This window comes from Tachypleus tridentatus, chromosome 2 (genome assembly GCF_004210375.1).
Source record: "Tachypleus tridentatus isolate NWPU-2018 chromosome 2, ASM421037v1, whole genome shotgun sequence".
NCBI lineage: Eukaryota > Metazoa > Arthropoda > Merostomata > Xiphosura > Limulidae > Tachypleus > Tachypleus tridentatus.
The window spans coordinates 121,821,289-121,847,196 of record NC_134826.1 but is presented as its reverse complement, the minus strand read 5'-3'; the positions used below and the strand labels follow the sequence as shown (position 1 = coordinate 121,847,196).

Sequence of the window (25,908 nt, the reverse complement as noted above, 5' to 3'; positions counted from 1 at the left end):
TCTCGATTATCTTAAAACATGTGTTGCGAAATGAATTCACAAATGGTGTGAAATCCACTACCCCAGAATTTCGATTAAGAAAAATAGAATGAATAAACAATAGAAAATCTTTTAAATTATCAATAACTCTTCTATTGATACGTTTAGATTGGACAGAAACTCAAGAAACGCTTTGGGTAAGACTGTATTGTCTCAAATATGAGAAATGGTAGAGACTTGTATGCTTACTTCGACTTCGACCACCTCGTTAGAGACAAAAAAGCAATAAGTCTTTAACTGTGATTGTACATTCTAGATTTTGCTACATTGCCTGCACAATTATGGAATTATAAGTGAAGGCCCATATCTCTTTCAGCATGATAAAAGCATTAGGCACACTACATGCTATGTCCAGCAGTGGTCTGAGGCAAAGAATGTCGATAATCTAATCTACCTCGACTATCTCCAAGGCCGATCTGAATCCAATTGTGATACTCTAGGTCAGTGATGGCGAACCTTTCAGAGATTGCGTGCCTCAATTGTGACTCAAAATTATTTTGTCTATCCGAACGTGCCAGGATTTTCATAAAAAATGACAGTTACTTTCCAATAAAAAACCGACTTTTTTGATGAGTATCTTTATTTTAAAAAAAGTCGAATTACAAAATTTTCAATGAAACTAATAAATAGCCTTGACTTAAAATTTGTATATTTTGTCTTGAATTTTATTAAATCAATGCGATCTCTGCTGTTGTGAACACTCGGATAACTTGTTAATTGATGGTTCATATTTTGTTGATTTGAGAGCAACACATGCAGCACTCAGTTTATCTGTAAGCTTGTTTCTTCTGTCTGATTTGATGAAATTCAAAGTTGAAAACAGCTGCTCACAAGCGTAAGATGATCTAAACAAAGTAAGAAGAGCTATTCCAAGTAATTTCATTGACTTAAAATTAATTGGCAAAGAATTCCACACTTTAAGAATTTCATTTCCACAACTCTTTGGAACGTTTTCTTCCAAGATCCCTCCACACTCTATTTTCTCAAGTGTTTTACGCAGGGCACAGAATTTATTAGTCCAAGTATAGTTTTCCTGAAATTCTACCAGCTCCATTTCTAGAGTTTTCAAACCCAACCAGTGTAAACAGGAAAGATCGAGATCTTCAAATTCAGTTTTATCGGGAAAGGTAAGAAAATACAAAGTTTTTTTCTATCTTTTGAAACTGCATAAATCTGTTACTAAAATTCTCCTTCGCTACCGCGATAATGCTTGAAAATTCTTTGGAGATTTCCTGTTTGCTTAAGGAACAGTCCGCAAATGTTGTCGAGTTTTCTAAATGCATTTTCAGATTTGGAAAATATTTGAGTTCCCCACCTTCGATGTCTTTTCCAAAAACTTGCAATTTTCTCTCAAATGCCTTTATATCACAGAACATTCTTTCTGCTGTTTCTCCTACTCCTTGTAGTTTTTTGTTCAGTGCATTGAAGTGTGATATAAAGTCTGTAAAGAACATGAGGTTATTAAGCCAAGCCACATCAGTGAGCTGTGGAAAGTCTTGTCCTTTTCATGCATAAAAATCTAATTTCGTTCAAGCAAGCAATAAATCTTTCCAGAAAACGTCCTCTGCTCAACCATCGGACATTATTATACATAATTAAAGTACTATATTGTGCTTGAACCTCATCAAGAAGTGTTTGAAACTGACGAAAATGAAGCGCACGAGTCATAATGTAATTCACCATTTTTGTAACATCTTTGAGTATATCATCTAATTTTTTGTTACTTTCTTTTGCACAAAGAGCTTCTTGATGTATAATACAATGAAACTGGATGACTTGATGTTTTATTTTGTTCTCAAACAACTTTATGAAACCAGATGTTGACCCAACCATACATGGTGCTCCATCACTAGTGATCGAAACTGTCTTTTCGGGCTTAATACTTTGTGTCAAAAAACATTTCATCACAGCATTGTAAATATCTACTCCTTGTGTTCTTCCGGGTAAAGAAATCAGTTTCACCAATTCTTCCCTCATGGAGTCACCAACAGCATAACGCAAAATTACTGCTAACCTTGCATGATTATTTATATCCGTACTCTCATCCAAACACATGGAGTAACAAGAAGCCTTTTGTAAATCAGTACTGAGTTGTTGATTGACATCATTTGCCATACGTAAGATACGATCTTTCACGGTATTTCTGCTAAGTGGTACCTCACAGATTCGTTGTAAAATTTCACGTTTATTTGAAAAATCACTAAAAAGGGAATCACTTCCAGCTAACATAGTCGTTTTTATGAAATCTCCATCAAATAGAGACTTACCATGTTTAGCGATACATAATGAAATTTGAAAGCTGGCCTTCGTCAAATGATTAGGTTTAGAAAGAAAGTTTCCAAGATTAAGACATTGAGAATGATATTTACTCAGTTCTTTTGCAAGAAATTCCTCCTTTTCTGTTTCATCAAGTTCAGCAACATTTTTGTGGTTGGTTTCAAAATGCCGTTTGACACTTGAAGTACGACACACAACACTTTCACCACATAACATACATAACGCTTTTCCGTTGCGTTCAATGGTTCCAAATAATTTTGTCCAATTTTCTTGAAATAATCGTCCACTATCCATTAGCTTTGCCTTCTTTGCATTCATTTTTGGTATAACTTAAACACACAAAAGTAAAGTTTAATGAAACAAACTTTTAAAAATTTACTTAAACAAAGGACAGTTAAATATTTTAACAAATTAAATTGGCCCGTTTCGGTAATGTAGGTTTTTAATGCCATGATAATGTGGAGTGCAAAATTTAAAACTAAACACGATTGGTTGAAAAATATTCTCAAGTTAATCAATAGTTTATGATGTTTTGCATTTTTAGCTGCATTTAGCTTGTATTATATTCAAATTTTCAATAAAATTACAAAGAATGATTTATGACAAGTTTTCTGTTTTTTGTATAATTCATCATGACTGCGGAATAATAAGTAACCGATATAATTATTTATTCATATTGGTTGAAGACCAATACGAATAGATGTAATGACTTACGATGCCACCCCCGTCGTTCAAAAGGTTCGACATGCAACCTGTAGGGATAATATCCCTAATATATCCCTGGGATATATTATAGTATTAATCTAACCCGAAGTAGAGACAAGGGCTGACGTTAAGGCGCATTAAACTGGGAACAACGATTTCCCAGGCTTTACCAATCCTTCTCATCGATCCTACCGGGAATATCCCTAGTTCTAGTGTTAGCTACACTTACGCACATTGCCTCCTCTGCACCACGAGGAGGCCCTGAAAATCGAAGTACTTGAACCCTAGTGCTCTTAGGTCATGCCACCTCTCATAATTACCTAGCTCGCTACATACTTTTTAGCAAAGATGCGGGAATCCTATCACGTGCCAGCAATCGTGGCCTTGCGTGCCATAGATTCGCCATCACTGCTCTAGGTATTGGAACACTGGTTTGTTGGGGTTACGAAAAGCAGATTCCGAAATGTTGTGAATCCGAAATGGGAAGAGTGACTACCTATTCCACTAGATATGTACCAATGATTGGTAACAAATGTTTTTTATTTCAATATAACATGTCCCAGGCTACGTTTACCGCCAAAATTTGTCTTACTAGCTAGTAGAGAAACAATACTTCCCTACGGGTATTAGTACTTTTGCTGTTATAGCCTAGTTCCAAGTACTGTATTAAGCCAGGTCGTGAAACTATTATGGTATGTCAATTAACCTAAACTTTCTGTAAATATTGCATTATGTCAAAAAATATTAATATTATGCTCAATTAAAATTATATTCTGAAAAGTTTTTATAACAGAGAATTAATTTAGGTCTTCACGTTGGGTGTCTTAAATTTACTTTTCTCTAAAAATTACATATTGTTATATACAATTTCCACAGTTATTTCACTTACGGATTTGTGGGTGATAAAATGAACATTGAAGAGTATGGCAGCATAGGCTTAGGTCCAGTAATTTCATCATCTTTTTCCTCTTCACCTTCATGATGGGGGTTCTCTTCATCTTCTGGAAAGCATTCTTAAGTCTTCAATGTATATACATTTATAAAGATGGTATCTCAGTAGTTATTATTATTAATTTCATATTCTAATATTTTAAATCTGTTGATATTTTTTTAACTCTTGAATACCATTTTGTCATATAATTGCATGATTTTTATATAGGGATTTCGATTTCCTAGCATCATCTTTAAAACACCTAAACATCTGTATACAATAGTCATTTTAATGGATTTACTAATGAGTGAAATGTTCATAATATTTGTAGACTGTCTTAGTATTTAATTATCATTTTAAAAAACACTATTTTAAAGAAATTTTTCGCATATAATGACAATAAATGGACTTTCACATTAAAGAGCTGTTTGTTTGTTTTGAATCTCACGCAAAGCTACACGAGGGCTATCTGTATTAGCCATCCCTAATTTAGCAGTGTAAGACTGGAGAGAAGGCAACTAGTCATCACCATCTACCGCCAACTCTTGGGCTACTCTTTCACGAACAAATCACTATTTATCTGAGCGTCACATTATTACAACCCCACTGCTGAAAGGGCGAGCATGTTTAGTGTGATGGGGATTCGTACCTACGACCCTCAAGTTACGAGTCAAGCACCCTAATCACCCGGCCATGCCGGGCTTAAAGTGCTGTCTGACATGGCTCAACAAAACTCTAATTCTAACCTCAATAACTACTGAAACGGAAACTGAGAGTTTCACCACTGGAGATATATATGGTAGCTCAGCAAAGTTTCGGGCTCGAATCCCACCCGACCACATTTATCGTTTCAGACATGCTAAAGAATCTGTTTGATTTAAAAAGTCAAGTACCATTTTGAGGCACTAAAGTAAAATAACACAGTTCAGAAGTCTGAACATTAAAGCATAATGTTTCAAAATGGTAATTTTAGGTGTCTATATTATATCGAATTTACGAACAAATCAATGAAATGATTTTAATGACCACTGTCTAAACGAATAAAATACAGCTTGAATTGTAAAACTGTGAAAAACACATAACGCAACACAACAAAAACTAAATTGATAAGTTGAAATAACTATTGGGTCTATTCTTTTTACAACGAAATCTAAGCTACTTACCGTCTTCTGATAACTCAATATTTTCATTCATCTGCCGATGTTCACCCAGTGATCTGTTGTCCACATCCTTATCAAACGTTTCCTGCCTTCGCTTTGAGTTTTTCGATTTATCTTGGTCACTAACACAAAATAAATATTTTTTTTTTTGTAAAAGACATTAAGAGTGATCAGAATAACAAGTACTGTACTGGTCATTAAAACTCTCCACCAAAAAACAAGTGGTTTGTTGACAAATCGAAAAAGAAGAATAGCGAAGTTATTGTGACCACAAAGACAGAGAGCGGGTCAAGAAATATCTGACTAATTACCGTTTTATTGTTTTCACGAGTTTATTCGATGAATCTCAACATCGAAATATATGAAACACGGTATATAAACCGTATACCACAGTCAGTATACGCAACCGCTAACCGTCCTAATTTTGAACTGCTAGAATAGAGAGTTGCAAGCTAGCCAACAGTGATTATAACCAATGTTTTGGTTACTCTTATTCAGTGTTTCAAAAATTTTGGGGTCGTGAAGCTTTACCTGGAGGGGGGGAAGAAAAATGGGCCGACGACAAAGATACTGAATAAATGTTAATTCTAAATAAACAATTAGCCGATAAAAATTATGTCGAATTAATTACATGATACAGTATATCGAAAGGAGATATTACTGTTTGTCAACCAACACGCTAAAGTTCTTGGCTTATGGGTCCTCAGAGCTTCGGAACCACTGTTCTATTCGAGAAGTGCAGTTCGATCGGCATTCTTATAACGTACCTACGACCATAAAGTAAAGCGTTACGATTCTACAGCATTAGAACACGAACAACTGATTATATGGATTAAAGCCGACACTCTAAGCACTAACCTACGTTCAGTCTTATTCTATTTCAAAACATCTACTCCTAAACAGCTTCAGATAAATAAGTAACAAGACTCAATAACTGTGTAGAGGCTAAGAAAGCCCTACATCTACAAATAAGTGAAGTATTCAATTGGTATAGAACTGATACATTTCAAAATATAAAGTAGCTCAAATAGTAAATATACAGGTTTCTGAAGAGCTGGTGAAGAATTTTCACTTAAGTTTTGCATATTCTGCAAACTATGCAACAAGTTGCTTACACCAGTTTGTACAAAACATTAAAGTAGATAAAGCAGAAACTTACTAATTGAATTGTCGTGACTTTCTTTCACAAATATTCTGTGGAGAAGGTGGACATATGTTGACCTGAGGTGGATCAATGCCCGAGCTGTTGGCATAAAAATCGGCCATTTCCTTTTCAAGGTCCTCCTGGTCTCTCTGAGAACGTATTAAATTTTGGAATGAAAATATCAAATTCTATTTGCATAGGTAAATTTAATTCTAATTATTCAAATTATAATAAACGACGATGACATATTTGTTGTTATGCATATTATTAAACAATAACAAAACAAGTACCTGTAAACCTGTAGAATTACAGCTAGAATACAAGTTTAGTTTACAAACACACACACACTTGAATAAATTGACAATACATGAATATGAAAAGCAAAAATTGTGTACATATATAAAGACAAGTCTTATTATTAAAACATAAGTTTAACTCTTTTAGAAACATATTGTACTGACTGTCACGATTATCGGATAATTAACCTCCTTCCATTATGATAATGGATGATAACGTTAACCAACCTCTTTATTTTCTTCAGCCTCTTCCTCCTCTGCTGCAGTTAGTTCTTGGGCATTGGCCAAGTTGTCGACAGCAATGGCTAAAAACACGTTCAAAAGGGTATCTTTCTGAAATCAAGTTACATAACGAATTTCAATTTTACAAACTGACAACCAGTACGCAGTTGTGTAAAACTGTGTATTAAAACAACCCAGTTTCTACTGTTGAGCCTCCTGGTGGCACAGCGGCATGTCTGCGGACTCACACCGTTAGAAACCGAGTTTCGATACCCGTGATGGACATAGCACAGATAGCCATTGTGCAGGTTTGTGCTTAATTCCAAGTAATCAATCATTGTTGACATAATGATAACTAAGTTGACAAATGTTACACTTAAGCTAAGCGCGATGTTTCATTTTTGTTTCCAGTTTATACGGATATGTTTACTCTGAAAATTTCTTACTTTGGCATAAGTATATAAATATATATATTGATGGCTATAAAAATCGTATGTTTATTAACGGTTTAGCCATTGGAAAAGGTAGGAAATAAATGGACACTTACACGTCATAATCACTAAGATCAGACCAATAATATTTGTCTAAAAAATAACTTTGTATATTACAGAATACACGGAGTAGTTTTTTTTTATGGGTTATGGGTTTTTTTATGGGTTTCTTACTCTCTTTTTGTTGTTGTTAAGTTTCGTTTTATAAATATTCTTTCATTACTGTTTTCAGTTAATATGAACGTAATTTTATTATTTGTTAAAACTATAACAAGTGTCGTAAGTGTTTCTGATAGCTTCGTTATTATTTAAATTTCGACTTTTCGTTTTTTGTTTCAAATAAGTTTCTGACGTTTAGTGTGACGTATGTTCTGACTATCTTTATTTTGGTAAATTCTTTTAATACTGTTGATTATGACATTTCTTTCTTCATTTCCTTTGTTTTAGTTTCCACGTAGAATCTCACACACAAGAAGTGAATTGTACAACATTTTTTTTTAATGTATATCAGTTATTGGCTAATAAATAGGAGTAATGTTTACAAAACCCTCACTTGAGTAACGTAATTAACTACAACTACACGAGGTAATACCATTAAAGTTTGAAAACGTACAAAAGGGACTAGGTATTAATAGCCCATCGTGACATGATACGATTTGTATCAACAGCAAAGGGCCAATTATGTCTACACAATGTACTCGGTCATTTTTTGTTTGCCAAGTCGTTAGCAGATGGCGAGAACAGAGAACATGAAACATATTTTATATTTAGAAAACTGAAAAACATTAATGGTTTAATATCACGATATCCATTTTTCATACATATAATGGTAAGAGGAACAGGGCTAAAATTATGATTTAAAATCATAGGATTATCAGTGTTAAAAATCACACTCATTCTAATTTATTGTTTCCTTTAGACTTGCTTCAATGTCCGATACTATAATTAACAAACCTTGTAACAGTTACTGACCACTACTGGACAATTTACAAATACTTTCATTACCAAAAAGTGTATCACTTAATGACCACTACTCATGAACTTACTCAGTACTTTTATTAACAAACATTCTAACAGTTAATTACCACCACACAACAGCTTACTTAATGCTATCATTAACAAACACTGTAAGAATTAATTACGGCCAAACAACAGTTTACTTAATACTATCATTAACAAACACCGTAACAATTAATTACGGCCAAACAACAGTTTACTTAATACTATCATTAACAAACACCGTAACAATCAATTACGGTCAAACAACAGTTTACTTAATACTATCATTAACAAACACCGTAACAATTAATTACGGCCAAACAACAGTATACTTAATACTATCATTAACAAACACCGTAACAATTAATTACGGCCAAACAACAGTTTACTTAATACTATCATTAACAAACACTGTAACAATCAATTACGGTCAAACAACAGTTTACTTAATACTATCATTAACAAACACCGTAACAATTAATTACGGCCAAACAACAGTATACTTAATACTATCATTAACAAACACTATAACAATTAATTACGGCCAAACAACAGTTTACTTAATACTATCATTAACAAACACTGTAACAATCAATTACGGCCAAACAACAGTTTACTTAATACTATCATTAACAAACACCGTAACAATTAATTACCGCCAAACAACAGTTTACTTAATACTATCATTAACAAACACCGTAACAATTAATTACCGCCAAACAACAGTTTACTTAATACTATCATTAACAAACACCGTAACAATTAATTACCGCCAAACAACAGTTTACTTAATACTATCATTAACAAACACCGTAACAATTAATTACGGCCAAACAACAGTTTACTTAATACTATCATTAACAAACACTGTAACAATCAATTACGGCCAAACAACAGTTTACTTAATACTATCATTAACAAACACCGTAACAATTAATTACGGCCAAACAACAGTTTACTTAATACTATCATTAACAAACACCGTAACAATTAATTACCGCCAAACAACAGTTTACTTAATACTATCATTAACAAACACCGTAACAATTAATTACGGCCAAACAACAGTTTACTTAATACTATCATTAACAAACACCGTATCAATTAATTACCGCCAAACAACAGTTTACTTAATTCTATCATTAACAAACACCGTAACAATTAATTACGACCAAACAACAGTTTACTTAATACTATCATTAACAAACACCGTAACAATTAATTACCGCCAAACAACAACTTACTTAATACTTTCATTAACAAACACCATAACAATTAATTACCACTAAACAACAACTTACTTAATACTATCATTAATAAACAATGGAATAATTAACTACCACTACACAACACCTTACTTAATACTATCATTAATAAACAATGGAATAATTAACTACCACTACACAACACCTTACTTAATGCTATCATTAACAAACACTAACAGTTAATAACCACTACCAAACAAATCACTCAATACTTTCGTTAACCAACACCTTACGATTAAAGAGCTATACTCAGTTCACAAACCTATAGCTTATACAAAAAAGAAGAAGAAAAAGGGATGAGCAAGTCCAATTACAAGTTTGTAGAAAATGGAAACAGGTACACAGAAACATTACTAATATACATACACAGTGATTCTGACAAACATTGTCACAAATCACTCAGTCGACGTAATATGAAACATCAATATCTGCTTGTTTGGAAGAAATTATTTAAAAGATGTTTACGATATTTCGAATAAAAGTTGGTACAAATCGTTATTTTAACAAGTTTTAACATATGCAGCTGTTTGTATTATGGAAAAAATATAACAGTCTTCTTCTAATACCTTTATAGTGGCTGTCATATTTCAAGAGTTCATAAACAACATTAATTAACTATTAATGAAAAAAGAAAATAAAGAGATAAAAACAGTTGAAAGAGACATTTTTTTCTGTTCTAAAACGTCAGATACCTAAAACATATAATAAAATATCAGAAGGTTAAAATATCTCATCTGATCAATGATATATATGTGCTTAGAACACAAATTAGAAAAATGATTCATATATACCAAGGTTATAACACTATGTTTACCTCACGATTTGATACTTTTACTACAATATGATTTGTTGTATATCATATGTTAACGTGTTGGTATAACAAATCCAAAATGATCAATACTGTATCCATAAAGATATGCGAAATTTATTTCTTAAAATGTAACTGTTGAGTACCTGAACCATCAACGTTACCAAAAACACTGTTTAATATAATCATTCATATAAATTTATTTGTCCATAAATGTTCCAAAGTTGCAGGCTGTTTCTCCGAGTAACAAGACAGCATGTTAAAAATATAATTCCACTTAGTTGGAAGACTTGAATTAGCAAGTGCTGAGGAATATTAAACAAACATTTTCCTCTTAGTTTAGGATTTGCCATAGAACTTCTGCGTGAAAAGAAAACTACCCTTTTTGTCCTCCCTCATAACCTATCTAGTTGTGACACATGAAGGCCTTTCTGAGCAGCCAATTTAAGTGTGTGAAAAGCATTGCACATAGGGCCAGAGTTCTGTCAGTTTTATCATGTTGCAAGTGTTTTTTTCTATATTAATTGTAATAGCTGTATTTTACAACTTTTTACAGATTCCTTGAGCAAATGGGCTGAATACTCAGCCGTATAAGATTCATTTATCTGTCTTGTTTATACAATGGAATTTCACTTTTTACAGTAGTCTTACAGTAGTAATGTAATGCAACTTTTACCAAATCTCAAAGTCCACCTATCACTGGTGTGAGAAACAGAAAAAAAGCATTTTTATGTCCTTTTCATCTTTGTACACATCTTGAATGATTACTTCACTGAAGTAGTCTTAGAAAAGATCTCATGTCTTGATTCCAAAACCTTAAGCAGAGTACTAATATCAGATTACTTGTGCTTAAAATGGTCACATATCTTTAGCGATAAAAATTTCAATACTTCTTGTTATCTCTATTGCTCCTACTGTTTCGTTTTAAATACTTCCTGAAGTTTCCTGAAGCACCGTGAACGTTATTTATTACAGGAAGTCCAAGCTTGTAAGAAATTACCTATAATTTCCTTCACGTGTTGTATCCTGTTTAACTGTTCTAGTATTATAACAATCCTTCATCTCATAAAATTTAGACGTTGTTTTCGAACAATAAGTTTCGTACATCGTTTAAAGTTTAGGATTAAAACTCAAAACATTTTCAGATAACTGATTTGAAAGATAAAGATGCGCCCTCTATTTTACGCATCGATTAACAAGCCACTGTTGACACACTAAAAGTGGTATTTTGATTTATACGGTATTCATGAGAAATCAGAAACCCGACTAACGAATTTCTTACCCGTGTTATCAAAGACAAAGCGATATTCATTCAGAATGGACGGTTATACGGTATGCACTGATCATGTAATTGCATGGAAAAAAGACAATTTGTTATTTATATTATTATTTAAAGCGTTGGTTTTTACATAACATGAAAAGACATTAAGGTAAAGAAGAAGAAAAATTCGAGTTTAAATACAGCACAAATCCACAGCGTATCAAGCCCTTTGGTCAATGAATCTTAATTTCGGTGAACAGGTACAGCCATAACGTATTCACAAGATAACGTGACCAATGATTTACGTTGAAACGATATTTATATATCCCATAGATTTAAAAGGATACAGTTTCCAAAGAGAACAAGAATGATGAAGTATAGACTGTAAATCATGCCACCATGGATACCCCCTTGGGATTCGATTCCCCTGTACATTACCTCGTTCCAGTCTTCCCCCGTAAGAATCTACACAGACAAAAAAATGCGAGTTTTAACTCTTGTGTACCTATTATAATATAATAACAAAAAGTAAACAGCGAACAAATACCAAAGGTTTACTTCATACATTTTAAAGGGGCTAGGATCACTTTTATACCACTGTTAATTAGTTTCAAATGAGAAAAAAATTACAATTGTATTATTCATTTCAAACATACATTTGGGTGTTTTTTGAAATTATAAAATATTTTTCTTTTTCTTGATTTTTCGTGGCAGTATCTTAAGAGCTCTCTCCCAGTTTAAATTTATTATTGTCTTGGTTAATTATTGGACTATATATTCTCAGTTTTACTTAAACATCATGCTTGCAACAGTTTCATTTGCTCTCAGGAATTTCTGTAATTTTAAATAAAAGACGTACCCAGAAAACTTAAATTGAGTAACATTTAATGTCATCTCTAGACTTAAATCAGTATCATTGTACCTGAAAGACGGTGAGCAAGGCAATGGGGAAAGTGTTGAAATTGGCAGATGGTGTGCCATCGGGAAAATTGAAGCTGGAAAAAAGAAAGGAAAACATCTGATCCTTGAAAGCAGAACAAAGATGAAGAAGACCATAATTTGAGAATTTCAACATTAAAATATTAGCCAATGCTTCATTAAGGAATAGTTTACTTTTAATTATTTGTTTGGCTGGATTAAAATATAAAAATTTAACTATATCAATTAATTTAACCGAAGTTTTGATACAAACTAAGAAACAGACCAAATTTTAGGTCTAACTAATAACATATTCTTCATGTTTCCTAAGGTGTTTTAGCTTTCGACTGTATCATCTTTAATCACTTTCTCCCTCGACACGTTTTACGTTGTGGCTAGATCATCTTTAATCACTTTTTTCCCTTGACACGTTTTACGTTGTGGCTAGATCATCTTTAATCACTTTCCTTCTTGACAAGTTTTAACATTCGTTCTGTGCTCACACACCTTTATTAAAATTTATATTCACTCCTATTTAACTTTGTTTCTAAAAGTGTTGGAAAACATTTTATATAAGACTGAAAAGCATGCTCACAGAAGCAAAAGCCAATTAAGTATATTTTAAGAGATATGTTTGCATATTTTAAAAATATTATAATGATTTCTGTTCTTTGAACTCATTAGTAGAATGACTCATTTTTATGTAATTATAGAGGAATATAATATCTTTCAACGCAATAAATGGGGGATGAATATCTTTTTATACAAGATAAATGGTAGAATGATATATTTTATTACAGAATAAAAGAAACAGGAATATATCTGTACAGAATAAACTTCAGTAGAGGATAAATGGGAAAATAATATATTTTAATGTAGAATAAACAGGAGATAATATGTATTTAATATATTACTTTTGAGTCATGGAAAAGAAAAGAAAAAACCCAATCCTTCAGTTGAAAATACAATAATTTACAAACAGTGACACATTCAACAACATTAGACAACAATATACTGTATAAATAGAAAATTAAACGACTTATGTCACTCTGTGCGTTACATTACAGTTACAAAGCATAGAATAGTAATTATGTACAAACAGTGACACATTATCGTTCAACAAGGTCAGATAATAACTTATGTTACTTTATGATTACTCTATACATTATGATAGAGTTATAACAAAGAGTAACTTACGCTCCACCAAATAACTGCATTCCCAGAAGGGCAAAGATCAGAATGAAAAGGAAGAGCAAGAAGAGAAGACTGATGATAGATCGCATGCTACTGAGGAGAGATATCACCAGATTTCTCAGAGATGACCAGTACCTATGTAGAATGAAACAAGTCGTACATTTTTGTTTGAATCGATTTTTGAAAGATCTTGACTCAGACCTTAGATTACGTTTTTGATGTTACTTAAAACATAATGGCCAACGTCTTACATGATAAATTACTGAGTAATTTTGTTTTGTTTTTACCTTTAAGAAGTCCATTTGAAATTCTGACAAATATTTTAAAGATTTTTAACTGACATTTATTGAAAACTGTTCATTGTGTCTTCAAACTTTCGTCTATGTTCCATATTTTTAAAACACCTCAGAAAAGTCTGAAATTATTTAATGTAAGTTGACACGTACATTTTTTATTTCTGTTTACAGAATACATATGAAAAAACTCGTTTTACTTGAATAAGTATCAACTAGTTAGCTTTGCGTCAAACCATTTTCATATGGTTCATATAAGACAACCATAATGTTTCTCCTTTTCTCAGAAATAGATTAAAGATATTTTTAAAACATTTTTGTTACACAGAAAAGTTTGAGATAAAAATATAGTTTACTTGGTGACTTTGAAAATCCTGAGCAGCCTTAATGCTCTAAGAACAGAAAACCCAAATGATCCCTCTCGAACACTGGACCACACAACTTCAAATACACTACCTGCAATGACCTGCGAAGAAAAATCAGAATGCGTAATTATTAATCACCAAGGTCATGACAAAAACAAGGAAATAAATTACATATTTCTATAAGCATTTCACAGAAATATATCTGTTTTAGTATCTTTTACTATTGTTTCAGAGAAGTTACAGACAAAGCCTACTGGAGTAAGTTTGAACTTTTCCATGTGCTGCATCTCCTTGGAGTATTGGAGTGGACGAAAATTTGGCTTCTGTGTTCAAAACTAAAATACTGCCGACAAGAAAGCGGTTTCTGTGTTCAAAACCAAAATATTTTTGACGAGAATTCCGCTTTGTGTTCAAAACCAAAATACTGTTGACGATTTGTTTTGCTTTGAATTTCGCTCAAAGCTACTAGAGGGCAATCTGCGCTAGCCGTCCCTAATTTAGCAGTATAAGACTAGAGAGAAGGAAGGCAACTAGTCATCACCACCCACCGCCAACTCTTGGCGGTTTACAAACGAATAGTGAGACTGACTGTCAAATTATAACGCTCACACGGCTGACAGGACGAGCATGTTTGGTGTGACAGAGACTCGAACCCACGACCCTAAAATTACGAGGCGAGTGCCTTAACCATCTGGCAATGCCGGCCTTACTGTTGACGAGAAATCGGCTTTTGTGTTCAAAACTAAAATATTATCCACTCATACACTCCAGGAAGAGAAAACCACAAAAACTTTCATATTTGCTGCATCTACAAAGTTATGGCTCAAAGCACCAAATGTCGATAAAACTGTAAACAGCAACCTTTTAAGTGTCTTCTTATCCAACTTCTTTAGGACTAGAGCTCTACAAACCGCTATCTACACTATCTCTGACAGTGACATTACTCCAGGAACAGTAATTAAATATGACATAGCAAAATGCCAAAAACAGCACTTACCACACAATCAAACTTGTTAAAGGAGGACTCGAAATAGATGCGGGGGCCTAAGGCGTACATCTTCATAAACATTTCAAAGATGAAGAGTCCCAAGAAAACGAACTCTGCCCAATCTACGTGAAAACAATGACAATTAAAATTAAATTAGAAAACAAGAAACTGTGACGTAAGAATTAAAAATAAATGGCAATTAGACACGAAGGTTTTATACAGTGTCAAATGTCTAAGAGAGATTACTAAATGTACAATAAAAATGAATCTTCAAACAGTACGACTTTTGTGATTCATGGAAAAGTAAGAATATTTTACAAAGATTTTTATGCTTATAATCCTATCGATCATTTCCATTCAACATTCATTTTATAAGGAATAAATCGATTGTTTTTTCTGTTGTTTGAAATTTTGATATTGATAAAGAAACATGTAAAAACAAAAGTGCCTTTTATGAATATCTGTATGAAGCTCTACGTTACAATGCAAATGTATGTTCGAGTTTCTACGAATCATTACTATATCTCGCATGCTGAAAATTAAATGAGCAATCTCCCTTTCTAGGCAACTTGGGTGTTGGTTACATATCATGTAATAATTTACTTTTCACAACAGGCATTAAACTTAAAGCATTATGTCTGATAGAACAACATGGACGATAAGCTGGTTCTAGTGTTGTATGACCCACAATGTTAAGAAACCCAGTACAGTCACAACCAAATAAAACAACCGAGTTTTAACAACGTTCATAATACACAAACGTCCGAAATATGTACATACTTACATAAAAAAACAGTTAACCATTTCGGCTGGTTGTAGTGTTCTATGGCTACGCATACGGTGTTAAGAAACACCAGTACAATCACAACCCAGTAAAACACTTGGGTTTTAACAAGATGACGAATAAAGAACCTGAAAACGAAAGTCGATAACAGAATCATTATAATTAAAAAGAGAGGAAAGAAAAAATAACACAAGACTTATCTTTTATCGTGAAACACTGAAGAAAGAAACTGACGTTTAAACAATGAATTAGATACTTATGGTTAGGTTGTGTTCACGGAATATCAGTTCGCCTGATTGGTAACTTAAAGGATCACCTAAGCCTAATTTTAACTATTCACTGATCTGTTTTTGTATTAACGTAGAGTAACATATGTAGTACCTAAATAAAGAAATTTGTACCTTATTAACAATTACACTTTTCCAAGTAATTGTATGGGTTAATAATCATAATAACAAGTGAATGAGATGATGAAAATAATATAATTCAGAGTTTCATTAGAAATCCTTTAGAGCAATACCATCCAATCATGGACATCACTTTAAAATTATCACCGTACTCAATATGAAAGGTTTTTTTAACTAAGAGATAAAAAGGTCTTCTAAAAATAAGTTCTAAACAGGTGAATAAAATTCATTAAAACCTTCTACTTAAACGACTAGATCAAAGCTGACAATCTTACACTGATTCAGAGAAATGATTTCATGTTTCTTTTTAACTTCTACAAATAACTCACACTATAACTTTTTTTTAAAATTATACACTTTATTTTTAAAAATTACTTATAACATCTTTAAGCTATTTTTTTAGCAACACAATCTAACGGACATATATTACTTTGGTAGGCTACTTTCTTTCACCAATATTTAGATGTAAATAGCTTTAATTAAAAAAAAGTGCCCACCACTTAAGATACTTGGTTGATTAACTAACTCGGCAGTTTTGACAAAACTCGCAAATTTTGAAAATAACTGTATTTTTTAACTCTAGTAATACTGACATAAACTACGATTCACGTAAAATGTTACATTGTCTTACCTCACCTAAGATGTGTACAAAACCTACCTGAATCTTTTTTCTGCTCTCCAAAAGATTTTGCACGCTCCTCTATTCTTGACTTTAGACTTGAGGTAGGAAGCCCTTATAAACCCTAAGTATATCAGAAAGTTATAGTAAATTAGAGGATTTATAAGTATCTTTTACTGTGTTGAATTTAGGGAATATTTAAGCTCGTTTAATATTTTAAGAAAATATACTAGTTCTGAATAATTCAGAAAGAGAAAAGCGAATGTACTTTTCCAAACAACGCAGTTTAAAATAATGTTTATTGAAAATCAGTATGGATAATTACTGTAAACGTGAAATAGGAACTTTAACTTGAATTAATATTTATACTGACTTGTTTTACACTATTATCTTGGCTACAGTAATTTTAACGAACCAGATGGCGGGACTTTTTCAATGATTTTTAAAACTTTTATTTTCTTGTATACCCTAGGATGGTGATTGACTAAGAAACTGAAAGTTAATCGCACTTTATAAGAACGGTATTTCGCGATGCCTTTGAAACTGGTTCTTTCATCGTTGGTCCCATGGTGACCATCATTACACTGCACAACAATTCTTTTTTGAACAATTTTGCTTCCTGAAAAGTCTTTGCTGATTGTGACAGGTACCTGGTGGGTATGCACAAATATAGTTTTGGTTTTGCTTCATCACGTAGGAACTCTGAGAAATAGACAGTTAACTGTTTACCGGCAATAACGTATTTAATTGCGTTTATATTTCTAATACGCTATTAAGTTCAACATAATTAAAAGTGTTTTGCTCCTGATTTTCGTTTGTATTCAATGTCCGGTACATCACGTTGCAGTGTCCAACAGTAGTCAGCAAACATTGACGGATTCCAGTTGCCCTGATATCGTTTTCCCACTGTAGCAATGTTCTGGTGAAACCTTTCACCATGTTCGTCACTGACAGCACCGAGATTTACGGGGAAGAAGTCCAAGTGTGAGTGGAGGAAATAAATATTGAGTGAAATGTTACAGAAACGAAAATATTTGGACACAAATATAAGAAAAAACATGACAAAACTAAAGATTTCGGTGAAACGGTAAGTGATGGGTAAACTTGGATGAGATTTTCGTGATCAGCAGCCAAAAATCTATAAGGAACACCCAACAGTGTTCAAAAAAGCAAAAACTTTGTTGTGCAGTGTTATTAACTCTTATCTAACACTCTAACTGCCCCTGTAACAAGTTTCTGCAAAGGAAGGTGTGGTTAATCTTAATCTATACATCTTGACAAACTTCCCGGAGATCCCTCCCACTGTACATATCTCCAGCTTCTTGATATCATTGACGTTGTATCAGAAGGCTCGACGAATATGTGGTTGATTGGAACTGCTATAATTCCAGATTATTTATTTATTTATTCTATGACGATAGCCACTGATTTTGAATTGAGGTTTTAAGATTGTAAGTATCTATTTTGTGAGCCTTTGTCAACTTCAAAGTCTTGTTTATTATCTTGTTAAGGTACCAGAAGATGATGTGGCAGCTTTATAATAACGGGTCATTAGGTCAAATGGTTCTCTTTCGCAAGTACAGCCTTCACTTTATGAATGGTAGTATCGCTTCGGATTGGCATGAGATACAACTTCAAAACCATTTTCAGTTCTAAAAACTGTTTTGCACGAGCTTTTCATTTCCAACATGAAGTTCTCCCTTTTCAAAAGTCGAACATAATCTCTGAACCACATATAGGCAATCAATGTTTCCCGTGAAGCTCCATCCAACTCGCAACTGTTAATATCCATCTGCACAACAGAACATGTAACGTATTCTTTTAAAGTGCGATTACCTATTTTAACACACAACAATCAACTTTGCGACGTTGAAAAATGGTACTCATTAAAGTAATTCAAACATGTTTTCACCAAGTCTGCCATTTTTACTAGCGAGATACCAAATACTTTTGAGAACCTGTAGGTCTTCTCACAGCAGATTTAACAATAAATAATCAAGTACGGAGAAAACCTGTTTGAACACATGCTTCATTCAACCATAAACGGATATTTTGCGTAATTAGTTCATCTACTCGAAACAAACATTTACGATATACAAGAACGATATTAATGTGCCACTCACGTTATTTTAATAACACGTAAGATACCTAATTAAGAATAAATTCAGTATTTTTTCCGTGTCTGAAACTAACTTTCAACAGGAGAGGTCAATGACTATATCTAAATATATAATTGTGTACAGCTCGGATAATCTCATGTCGCATTGTTTCACACCACCACTAACAACAACGAAAATAAATCATTTCCTGCATTATTTTGTTTTATTATCGTGGTATTAAAGCTAGTGATACATTTCATATTTACTATGAAACACAAAACTATACAATGGGCTACCTGCTTTACGTCCATGTGTATCGAACTATAGTTTTTAACATTATGAACTCTCAAGACCTATACATTGAACTACAGGGTGGTCTTTGGCTACCAAAAATAAACGACTTTAATTGGTAACGCTGAGGTGCCAGGGGTTCCTAGCTACCAAAATTGGACGATTTTATTTCGAGACCATATTAATAAATCAAATGCAAGTGTTGTAAGCGTTAAATTATATTTTAAAGTACGACATATGGAAAAACACGTAAAACTAACTTTTGACGCTTTGAGTTCTTTTTGCAAAGACTTTGGGAGAAACAAAATGGACACTGAGAATCAGGTAAAGTGGAAATACCCAAGGTAAATTGGTAAATTAATAACATACTTTTAACTTAGTGCTTGCTCTACAATCATGAAACTTTTCTGGTAATAACAAGTACTATTCCATAGTTCCTAACTTTATATTAATAGTTTAGTTCATACTTAAGACACGTGTATTTCATTTATCAGGATCATTACAGCGTAATGTCGAATAACACGAAAACTTTCAAACAAAGAGAAACCTCAGAGGAATACATGTGTTATACTTTCTTTTTAATGTTAAAACACGTAGCAAAAAAAGTCACGAGGGCATTAACGAGGCACTAGTTATAAGTAGATCTCAAATTTTAAAACTGCTCACGTGGCTGCCTCCTACTGATAACACAGAAATTATTCTGAAAATACGGTGAATTCTGTAAGAAGATTTGAAGAGCGAAAAAAGACTAAACGAACAAAAAAGATGGACGACAACTTTAGTTATTCAAAGGATTTCAATTAAACTAGAGGCGTTTCCCAATTTGCAAAATCTAACAGCTGTTTATTTTAGACTTTCGCACAACTAAACTAATTTATAACTGACAGATTTCACGGAAAGTAGGTAGTCAACAGCAGCTAACCGAATGAGTGAATTATAATGCATGTACAGCCATAAACGATGAGTACATTTTTGCAGCAACGCGACACGACTCGTGAGCCCTCGAACTTAAAAGTCATAGTGTTAACCATTAAGCCACGCTTCTCTGAACTTGAACAGGGTGGTATCAGTAAAGATATTATAGCTTGAATGATTCGTTATAAAAGGAAAAACTAAAGGTAGTTAAAAGTAAAAATCAGAGATTATTATGAAATCATTGACCTCCCCTACTGTAATATCTTTGAGGTGATGTAACTGGTATATGTACGCTACAGTTTTATGCGCTTTACCCCTCACAATCACACTTTCTCGTCATGGAAGGCAAGCTCCCAGTTCTGTACCTTTTAGTTTACCCGTCTTTGTGGGGGCTTGCGAGGGCAAATGACGTTGTGCAAAAACCAGGAAAGAACATGCAAAAGAAGAGAAAAGGAAAAAAGATTAGTTAACAAAGATCAGACTAAAAAGATTAGTTAACAAAGATCAGACTAAAAAGCAAGTTATAAATTAAAAAACAACCATCGAATGTTGACTTTCACACGACCTTAGTGCATGTGATAAGTTACTGAAATTTATTCTAAATCGCAAACAAATATGTAATTTTAAATACAATAATCTATTTGTTTATACACCGAACAAAACTCAGAACCCATACGTATAACTCGAGAATAACCTGACAAAAAGAAAAGAAAAGATGCTTTTTGAGATTAAGAAAATAAGTTTAACTAGATGAATATCGAAATTAGAGGTTACTTACGTCAAAAATAAACACAAATTGAATACAAATTTTATCACACGTTTTCAACGCTACAACATATGAGTATCTATATATATTTCTTAACAATATTTCTTGACGTTACCATCCGCATCTATCTCTTCTTCTTCGTCATCTGTACTTTTACTGTGCATACTTTTTAGCTTCTTTCGTTTGGCTGCGGCTCGTCCTCGTGCTGAGGAAGATGAACATATTAAAATACCAAATGAGTCTTTAACACTATGAAGACAATATTAAAATATGACCAAGAATTACAATAAAATCATGAGTCAAATATCTTTTTTTTTTTTTAACTCCCACCTTCAATAATATGCAACTTTTCTTCTTCCGTAGTCCTTTCCTCCGCTAGGATAACTTCCTCTGTAAGAATGAACAAATTTTACCACGTGTCATTTCAAAAACATCATAAAGAATTCGGTAGAAGTTTAAATAACTATTTAAAATTCATGAACCTAACTGTAAGATGCAAACCTAGCTTTGCGATTTAAAAAAAACAAACAATAAAAGACTAGATTCCAAAATGTTGGTTTATTTGTTCTTACTGTTTTAAATGAAATAGCAAAATGAATAAATCACCATTTAAACCAATGCCTTTACGGCTATGCCTAAAACTACAAGTTAACAAAAGTGAAAGGCAATATTCACCGCTTACTTATCCAAATAGAATTACATGAAACTTACCGCGTTGTTAAATCGCGTAGTGGGCCTGGCATGGCCTAGCGCATAAGGCGTGCGACTCGTAATCCGAGGGTCGCGGGTTCGCGCCCGCGTCGCGCCAAACATGCTCGCCCTCCCAGCCGTGGGGGCGTTATAATGTGACGGTCAATCCCACTATTCGTTGGTAAAAGAGTAGCCCAAGAGTTGGCGGTGGGTGGTGATGACTAGCTGCCTTCCCTCTAGTCTTACATTGCTAAATTAGGGACGGCTAGCACAGATAGCCCTCGAGTAGCTTTGTGCGAAATTCAAAAACAACAACAATTTTAAATCGCGTAGAATGTTTAGCGTTTAACTACAGTAAAGAAAGTTGACCAAAATTAATATAAGCCATCGCGAAATGATCTTAGGTCAGAGTGAATGTAAATATTTCGACTTGGATTTTTTACAAAACGCTTAATAAATTTGCTACAAACAAAACCTAAACACTAATTCTGTATTATTATTATATTATAATACGAGCATACAGAGCCAAACGTTGTTATTTGTATACACAAACGTGGCCATATTTAGAATTCTACTCGTCAGTTTAATATTATCCTATATTTGGTTACTTGGAACTAAAACAGTGACTATTATATAACCAGGTGTTTAACTGTTAGTCTCCTGAGTAGTTAACGTGAAAAGACTCTGCAAAGAAGTAATTTACATGAGAATCTTTTTTTTTTTTTAAATTGCGAGTATTTTCAACATGAACGGCACGTTATGCGCACCTAGATTGAAAGGACAGGTAAACAGTCTCTAGGAATCATGTATATAATCCAACCTGGTGATGAAACTGCTGACAAGAAGAAAAGCATCCAGTCAGCACCACTCACTTTCGCAACGGCGTCTTCCAGAGTTGAGCAGACTAGCGAGTCTGATTTCACTCTTATAAGGCACCCATAACTGAAAATCAAGAGAGTGTTCAGTGGTGTTGCGGTACGAATCTTAGTATGCCAACTATTACATATCAACCAATCAGACAAGGACTATCAGCACTCGTTGTTCCTAATTTTTGAACTGATAGACTAGAGGCAAAGCAACTAATTGTTAGCCCCCATTGTCAACTCATGGGCTACTCTAATCAAGTAGTGAGATGTGTCGGTCACTTGTATAATGCTCCCACGCCGCCAAGTGTGATGTTTTGCTTTTCGACAACAGAACGCGAGCCGTGAATTCTTAGATCTATAGTCTGGTAGGTTAACCACCGTATTATATTAAAGGAAACTAAGTAAAGATCACACTGCAAGAATGCTACTTTTTACATGCTCCAGTTGCCAACTGATATAACTGCTCGTTAATGGTGGGTGCATGCTTTATTTAATGGAGGGAGACATACTAAAGTTAATGTCAAATACAGAAAATAACAAAAATCAGGCAACGCCGCCATATATGTATGTTTTCTATGCGTAAGTATGTTTATTTCGTGGTAACTGTGGTAAAATAAGTTGGATAACTTACCAATACATTATCAAATGTCATGATTATAAAGAAGTAACATAATTTATGAAATAGATGAATATTGATACAAGAAGGAAAACACGAATAAAAATGTTATTATTTTACTTGTTAATGCATTAAATTTATTTTAAAATCAGAGTAATGACTATGTAAAAATCAAGTCATGGGAGTTGAGCACTAACCTGCCCTACATATCCACTCCACATAACCATTTAATTCCCGTTCTAATTGTTGCTGACGTCGAAGCTTTAAAAAAGCTTGTCTGTTTTCAACTCTTTCTCTTTCTTTTGCAAATTCGCTGTGAAATATATCATAATATTTCAGATATCAAACAGAAAAACCTCGGTTTATTGCTGGAAGAAACAAATGTAGTACGCATGTTCGAAAGTCTCAGAATTTAATGTGGTGAAACTTTTAAGAAACAGTAATAAATCTGTAAGCTAAGCTAATAAAACGTGGATTATTCTGTTTTAACACCATTAACCTAAGGATATGACTAAAATAGAACCCACGTGACCTAACACCATTAACCTAAGGATATAACAAAAATAGCGCCAACTTTACCTAACACCACTAATCTAAGAATACAAATAAAATAGTACCCATGTGACCTAACACCATTAACCCAAGAATATGACTAAAATAGAACCCACGTGACTTTACACGACTAACCTAAGGATATGACGAAAATAGAACCCACGTGACCTGACACAACTAACCAAAGGATATGACCAAAATAGAACACACGTGATCTAACACAATTAACCTAAGGATATGACGATAATAGAACTCACCTAACACCATTAACCTAAGGATATAACTAAAATAGAACACCAGAATGGGGGATGTTTCTTTTCCTTCTTTTCAATATACAACTAACACGAGGTTATTCTTTTTAAAAACCTTTCAGATTTTAGAACTGGAATATAGTTACCAAGAAATTGTAAAACTTACTACTATAGTAGTAAAAAATATTCTCTAAACATTACTCACAAGTAAAGTAATATTCTATTCCAACTTTCTTTCCGACTTCGATTTAGAACAAACTAAACTTATGTTTCACAACTAATATCTCCATTTGGATAAATATAATGCTGGATTTACCCATTAATATTTTGTTGCACAACACATCCAAACACAATATTTTTCACAAATTCAAAAAACTTTAATAGTCACTGAATTAAAAAACAACAAGTTTTCAAGAGTAAAAGTTTTTTTAATATAAACCATGTCCTATGAAGGCAAAATATAAATCTGAAATGTTATGTTTGTGTTACGCACCTCTAATTTCTAGGCTAAAAACATATTAGAAGAAATAGGAAAAAACAATAACATATATACAACTAACTTGTTTTTATAACACAGTACATTTTGTATAACAGCGAACAAATCACTTACCCGCTTAGAACTCCAAGGACTAAATTGAGCATGAAAAACGATCCAAGTATGATGAGAGGAACAAAGTAGATCCAGTTGAATGTGCTTCCTAACGCATCATTCGTCTAAAGAAAAACATATATGGAAGCAAACCTATTTTGTTTGTCTATTACGTAAGGACATCAGAATAATTGTACCATTAATTAGCTTCTCAGAAACGTGGTTTTCATGATATTTTCAAAGTTTTTGTTACTGTATAACAAAAGTCAGTGTTAGTTTTTTCAGCTCACATTAACTTAATTATCATATTCAACGTCAACACTTACTTATTAAACGCCACAAACCAAAACTAAACATTCGTTAAGTTAGTACTTAACGATATGGAAAATGATATAGAATATTTAAAAACAGGATTTATTGTTCATTACGTACTTGATGAGACAAGGGTTACCTTAGAATGATACAAGAGGGAAATCATTATTAACAATATGTAAGGAAAATGGTTCCTTGTCTCCGTAAACAGAATGTTTAGCTTAATAACGCTGTTCTTATTTCCTTCATGTACTAATAAATAAATACGACGTCTGTTCAAAAAATACGTGGACTGACGTCATAAAACAAAATGTACTTTATTTAGAAGTTACAGGTCTGGGACCCCTTCAAAGTACTCTCCTCCCCAACGCACACACTTATCCCAACGGTGTTTCCACTTGTTGAAACAGTCCTGGTACGCTTCTTTTGTCCTCCAGCTCCTTCGTCGCATTTGCCTTAATCTCGGGAATCGTCTCAAATCTTCTTCCTTTCAAGGGTCTTTTGAGTTTGGGGAACAAGAAAAAATCGCAAGGAGCAAGGTCAGGTAAGTATGGGGGGTGGGGAAGAACAGTGATCGAGTGTTTGGTCAAAAACTCACTAGTTCTGAGGGCTGAATTTCGCAGCAACGCGGTGCATCTTCAATTTTTCGATCAAAATCTCGTAACAAGATCCAACTGATATCCCACACTCTTCAGCAAGCTCCCTGACAGTCAGACGTTGATTTGCCCGCACCAGGGTGTTGATTTTGTCGACGTGTGGGTCGTCAGTTGACGTGGAAGGACGTCGAGGACGCTC

The 25,908-nt window shown here is 33.4% G+C and overlaps 1 protein-coding gene across 1 annotated transcript in view; it reads right to left on the bottom strand.

Annotated features, from left to right (window-relative positions):
• LOC143244981 (voltage-dependent calcium channel type A subunit alpha-1-like) overlaps positions 1 to 25,908 on the bottom strand; it is a 336,700-nt gene that overhangs the window by 82,097 nt on the left and 228,695 nt on the right. Inside the window, exons 9-24 of the mRNA XM_076490619.1 lie at positions 24,823 to 24,926; positions 23,607 to 23,722; positions 21,568 to 21,627; positions 21,353 to 21,442; positions 20,837 to 20,863; positions 17,206 to 17,290; positions 16,141 to 16,268; positions 15,366 to 15,478; positions 14,360 to 14,469; positions 13,714 to 13,845; positions 12,521 to 12,593; positions 11,946 to 12,063; positions 6,781 to 6,881; positions 6,272 to 6,405; positions 5,116 to 5,234; positions 3,911 to 4,022 (exon numbers count right to left, since the gene is read on the bottom strand). Coding sequence (XP_076346734.1) covers positions 3,911 to 4,022; positions 5,116 to 5,234; positions 6,272 to 6,405; positions 6,781 to 6,881; positions 11,946 to 12,063; positions 12,521 to 12,593; positions 13,714 to 13,845; positions 14,360 to 14,469; positions 15,366 to 15,478; positions 16,141 to 16,268; positions 17,206 to 17,290; positions 20,837 to 20,863; positions 21,353 to 21,442; positions 21,568 to 21,627; positions 23,607 to 23,722; positions 24,823 to 24,926 — 1,622 coding nt within the window. The remainder of the gene's footprint in view (positions 1 to 3,910; positions 4,023 to 5,115; positions 5,235 to 6,271; positions 6,406 to 6,780; positions 6,882 to 11,945; positions 12,064 to 12,520; positions 12,594 to 13,713; positions 13,846 to 14,359; positions 14,470 to 15,365; positions 15,479 to 16,140; positions 16,269 to 17,205; positions 17,291 to 20,836; positions 20,864 to 21,352; positions 21,443 to 21,567; positions 21,628 to 23,606; positions 23,723 to 24,822; positions 24,927 to 25,908) is intronic.